Below are 6,000 nucleotides of genomic sequence, written 5' to 3' on the forward strand. Positions count from 1 at the left end.
GTCTTATTGTAAAAAATATTTTCAATATCAGTCAACTGGACAAATGTCTTCGATTGTCTATAAAAAACTATCAAAATCACCTGTCTCTTTACTGGCAGTGGAACGATAGGGGAGGGGGGGGGGGGAGTTGCTCTTGCTTACCTGATCAAGATTTCCAGATGATCTAGTAAAATCTTCAGTGTCTGATTTATTTCCATCTCTGTCATCTATGACCAAATCAATGGGCATTTTTCCTTTCAAGCAGCTGATGTATCGATGACAGAAATTGTCGCATAGCTCGTGAACCTACAAAATAACACAACCAATCTTTAGAAATAAATCAATAATTGATCTGGCAACATCATTTATTTAGTAATATACCTTTTCATGTTTTAAAATCAGTTTATCTCTCCTGATCCAAATAGAAATGTCTAAGTGATAGTCTGATTGCCTATAGACTATATTTTGGTTAATGTCGTTTTGGGTCAAAAACAAAGGGTGTCAGAGCTTTGGATAAAAAAATATGATTCAGTTATTAATTTCAAAATAACCTTTATATAGCCTACGTGTTTTAGTTGGTCACTTGCTCGGAAATATGGGAACCATTGTGACAATGTTATAACATATTGGCTAATCTTCTGGTCTCTCAGCAGCGAACATGTTTATGTTAAAGTTAGGCTAGTCTATATGTAGTTTAAAAGCCTACTGTAAACTAAGATAGCTTACTGTAGCCCATCAGATTTAGCGTCACAATCAGTCACGCCTGTTATGGTAAATTATAGCCTACCTTCTCAAGTTCAAGCAGATGAAACCGTAAAACTTGAATTGCCTGTATCATCTGAAAATGAAAAATAAGCGACGCGTTTAAAATATTGCCGATGATAGGATATTATCAAAGTATGATTGGTCTACTTGTGTGTTTGTGTGTGAATGGATCCATTCATTGCTTGTGGTGAATAAGATCCGGTTTGTCAGCAGAAATTAAGAAAATGTGTCAAAGTAAACAATATTTTGATACAGCAGCCTATGGTTAGCGTTTGATTAAAATATGTTCGGCAAAACAATGCTCAAAATACTTTCTTCTACCAGAAAGAATAGAACGCACCAAATTATCCAATTCTGGATTTGACGAAAATAAAGGCTTCTCCGATCGAATCTGAAAAAAAAATAATGGAGAAGTGAGTTTACAAGTTCAAGTTTGAGTGTCATAAAATTATTATTTTACTTTCATACTGACGCAAAAAGAACTGAACAAAGGATTTCACAATTAAGCTACGTTTAGGCCTATCATACAACGCATGCAAATATTCTACATTAAATAACACAATTTCAAACAAGCAGCCTAAGTTGGCAACATAGAAAAAGTATCAAACCTGTTTTGAAAAGACTGCTATATCCTCATTGAAAGACTCCGAGGAACATACATCGCCTCCAGCGACCCCAGTTTCTCTCGGCGTGCAAGTTGCTAATTCACATTTCTCAAAAATCAGTGCTAGAAGTGGGAAAAGGGGGTGCCTAAATGGAGAGATGGAGTCAATTGAGTTGACTGCAGGTTTGGAGAGTTTACAAGTCTGTACTCATTTAAATCGGTAGGTAGCCTATAGAAAAGTTGACATTGTTCTTTGTCCAAACTCACATTCTTGAATTGCCCTATTGTAAGGTATTCAAATACTTTTCTAAACTTAACTTAAACATGTTTAAGACCAATTCACCAATTCTGCTGTAGAAATGGGCCCATACTTATCTGTTATTTCACATGCACAATTTAAGGAACATACCAACAATTTTTACTTTAAACATTAAAAAAGAAAGAAAGAACTGATGACGGCCCTCTATCTACAATTCAAAAATTAATTAAACCAGCATAATCGAAAACAATCTGACATTCGAAATGGAAATGTCCAAGATAATTAGCTGTGGTTTACACTTTTAAAACTAGTGCAAGGGGGTAGGCTCATATAATACAACAACCGACAAGCAGGTCACGTGTTATAGCCTAAAGCCTAGGCTAATTAATAGTACAGCTCAAAACGGCTCTATATTTCAAGATATTTATGCCGGAATCAAATAGGCCTATATGAGACATTTACACAACAGTTTATAATTGCAATTGCAACTGCAGAACAGTAGCATGAGTTTCCCCAAGTCTGAGAACTCATTGGGCTCTCTCTAAAACTTCATCACTCCCATTTGTGGTTGTTAATGTCCCTGATGACCATACATTTTACGCCGGCAGTAAAGTAAACGTACCCGTAAATGGCATCTTTGTCTCTTTTTATAGCGTCGTTGACGGAGGAGCCCATACTGGGCGGTATGGCGTTGGCGTGTGTGGTGTGCGGGTACTGGTGGGAATGGAACTGAGGCCCGTGGTTCAAGTGAACCGCCTGCATGGACCGTGCCGCGTGAGGGTCCCCGTACATCGTGGAAGGAATCCCTACTCCGTCCATTCCATAATGGGGAAGGTCTTCATACTGAGTCAGAGACAAGGCAATATGAAAACCAATTTTGTGCTGATATGCACAACTTTACGAAATATCAAGATAGGCCTACGTGTAGGCTATCACAAAAACAGGGGGGTATGAGATTGTTTTTTAAAAGTTCAAGTCTATGTTGGCCTCTGGAATTGTGCCACGTTTAAAATACAAGTGGCTAGTTAAATGATAATTAACAGTCTAAATAGTCTACTACTAGTCTATTAGAAAGACAAACGCAGTGCATTAAATAGGTTACGTGTTAATATGCAAACAGTACTGTGTGCCTATGGCGCAAATTGGATACAACTCTGGAATGTAACTCCAATAAAAAACTATATAGACAAACTAAATCAATTTCTGCCATTAAAACTTTTTTTTACAAGTCGTCCTGAACAACTTAGGCTTGATTCTAAAAGTTTGTCGCCTGTCTAGTCCTGCAGATACAAAGAAGGGTAACTAAAATGGCTATTAAAATGGCAACGTATTATAACATATTACACAAGTTGATAGTAATATTACAGTAGAATATTGTCCTATACATACAAACAATATAATAATGATAAATAAAATGGTTCATCATCAACAAGTAGGCTAGCACAATAATACAGGCCTGCCGTCTATTTTAATACAAGTCTATTGAGAAAGTTTTTATGTGATTATCCTGTATAGGCCTATAAATCATACTTTCAAAATGTCAATTGATATAAATGTGTATCTTCCATCAAATTAACATCAGAATTGTAGAACATTACATGTATTTTTTAGGCTATATGTTATTATAACAATAGCCTATAGTATGCAGATTTGTATAGGCCAATTCCAGCAAAGATTTACAGTCAGCTTTTCATGCTATTGTGATCAAACTAAATAATAATTTGCAGGAAGCTTATGATTTGTTTAATAGCAACTTTCTGGCCAATGCAAAGATGGAGGCATCGTTTCCAATAGGATGAATATCAAACCATTATGTCAGTCGTAGTTTAAATATAATTTAGCTTGAACGTTTGCTGTAAAAAAAAAAGTCTTAAAATGTAGCCATACTTTATCATATAGATATAGTTTGAATTAATAGCGTGTGGGTAGGCTTTTGGTTATTCAGTAGCATCTTTAAAAGTGAGGAGTCATAACAGCCCACTGCTGCCACATAATGAAAAAGCGTTTTGTTGATGTCCTCTTTTTAAAATATAGCTTTATTTCAATTGTTTAAAGTTCTGTCAATACGCACCCGTTGCGCCATCGGCCTGTCACTCTATCCGATTCCCTCGGTCTCCAAATGTCTCCTACGAGGCCAGGGCTGAGGAAAAATAAACACCAAACTCCAAATGCAAGATTAAGAATCCCGTTTGCTTCTCTCCAGAGAGAATGGTTGCCAGATCGTCAGCATAAGTCCTACAGACAATAACACACAGTAGTCGTGCCTTCGCTTTCTCCAGGACAACGTCCACAGGCAACACTACTACGGTCTGCACGACCGAAGACTGGCGTAAAATGCTCCTCTTAGGAAACAGTCGTCTCACTCCTCAACCCAGCTGTCAATCAATATCGAGGTTGTCAAAAGGGCTTAATTAAAGATGACTCGTTGCGCGCTTCCCTTACTTAGATATTCATGTAGAGATGTTCAAAAACAGTCCCCATCGTCTCCTCGATCACTTGCAACTCTACTGAAGGTTTCTTTGATGCAATACCAGCCAAGTGAGATCTGAAGAAGGAGGGGTGATATTTTCTGACTTAGTTTTTCTTAAAGGAGCCGTCGCCGTGTCCGTGTGTCTGTGGATCCTCGATGTGCAATTGACGCGCGCGCGTGTCTGTGTGTGTTGAACAGGAGACAGGGAGTGGGGTGCAGCGTTGACCAATTTGTGGAAACCCGGAAGTAGTGGTGGCCATAACTGGTCACGTATTGGAATGAGCCACATCAAATGGGCAACCAGGTGGGGGGCGTTCAGAAACGGATAAAAGGCATAGCCTAACCCCAAATGATCGTGATACTAAGCATGTTTTTTTTACAATAAACCGATAAAATACATGCTAAACTATGCTGATCTGCATAATGCATGCATGAAGTACACGGATATAGGGATCAAATGGTATGCTATTTAAAGGAAGAGCAGCCCATCATTTCAGTCAGACAGTAAGTCTCTCTGTTGTATGATGTATTGTACAATGTTAAAGAGCTGACATAAAACGGCCTCATTTGCAACTATACATCTATGCAATAGAAATGTTTACGCTCCATTCTATAGGCACTGATAGTTTCTTTTAAGTTTTAGTTTGAGTAATTGGGGACATGACCAATGTCTGATGACAGCTGTAAAATAAATGACTAACAACACCTTATGGGTACAGAAAGTCACAGTTCAATTGCTTTTCGGGATGAAGTGAAAGAGCCGTGAGTAAGGTCACCTAACATCCAGCTAACTGTTCTTTTTATAGATCAAAAAGAAAAAAGTCCATATGAGCCTAAAGTCAGTTGGGCTTGATAAACACCTAGATGCACACCCATAGCCTAATGTATGCCTGCAGGTAAAGCTGTTTTGATTTAAATTTATATTGTGATTACAGCCATGGGCCTACTTTAGATTAATATGTGAAAAAAATATAAAGAAAGAAGAGGTTTTAATGTAGGACAGCCAGGTAACTACCGCAATCTGTGTATGATATGATAGTAGGAAGTTTAAGCCACAAAACAATGATTTGTTTACAGTTTAGACATAATAAAAACATTCTTCAATGTACAGTTACTAATGTTTTGAAATACTGTGAATAGCAGCAACACAATATAGCCTAATCTTTGTTTTGTATTCATTGTTATTGTAGGCTGTAGTCTGACATTTAGCTTTGCAGCTCAGAAATAACTGGGACAATATCATTTCTCGAAAGTTAACAGTTAGGCCTATTATTACTTCAGTGGAAACATATTTGACCTCTCCTTGTAAGCAGGCATGTCAAAAATGTAGGCTATTAGGTTAGAATTTATCAAGAAAAAGACTAAAGTTAGATCAGTTAGCATTAAACATATTAAAATTACGATATCTTACTCCTTGTCTCCCAAATTAACAATTTTTGATTATATCACATTTTAAAATCTGTGGCATCATAAAGGTTTGCAACTCAGATCGATTACATTGCATATCTGGTCAGGTCACTGGCCTAATTAAGACTAATTAAACATGTTTTTAAACACGTTTTATCATTTAGTGAGGTTTTGTAGTAACCTGATCACTTGCGCCATCTAGCTTTTGGCAAGTGCAACATTATTACAATGTGGCTTTCTCAAGCCTGCAAGTTGTAATAAGTAACCAATAGTGTGTGCATTTGTCTATGAAGGAATCAGTGTTTGTCTGTTTGAAGTGTTCTATGGAGCATAACCCACAATACATAAGACCTTTGAATTGTATGGCAGGTCAGACTTTTTTATCTTTAGAATCAGAAATTAGCCTCAACATGTTTATTACACACATCTACACATGACACACACCATGACAAGAAAGCATAATGCTATGTATAGTACTATAATTGTATACATAAACCCTATTATTTTATGCAATAA

The 6,000-nt window shown here is 37.0% G+C and overlaps 1 protein-coding gene across 2 annotated transcripts in view; it reads right to left on the bottom strand.

The window, feature by feature from the left end:
* Nucleotides 1-4,217, bottom strand: part of meis1a (Meis homeobox 1 a) — a 28,347-nt gene extending 24,130 nt beyond the window's left edge. The window contains exons 1-6 of one of the 2 annotated variants that reach the window (XM_062448221.1): nt 3,679-4,217; nt 2,230-2,450; nt 1,353-1,494; nt 1,085-1,135; nt 767-817; nt 142-285 (exon numbers count right to left, since the gene is read on the bottom strand). In XM_062448221.1, coding sequence (XP_062304205.1) covers nt 142-285; nt 767-817; nt 1,085-1,135; nt 1,353-1,494; nt 2,230-2,450; nt 3,679-3,690 — 621 coding nt within the window. In that variant the 5' untranslated portion in view covers nt 3,691-4,217. The remainder of the gene's footprint in view (nt 1-141; nt 286-766; nt 818-1,084; nt 1,136-1,352; nt 1,495-2,229; nt 2,451-3,678) is intronic. The other variant, XM_062448220.1, reaches the window with a different exon arrangement.
* Nucleotides 4,218-6,000: the final 1,783 nt, after the last annotated feature.

The sequence above is a fragment of the Osmerus eperlanus genome, chromosome 22 (genome assembly GCF_963692335.1).
Source record: "Osmerus eperlanus chromosome 22, fOsmEpe2.1, whole genome shotgun sequence".
Lineage (NCBI taxonomy): Eukaryota > Metazoa > Chordata > Actinopteri > Osmeriformes > Osmeridae > Osmerus > Osmerus eperlanus.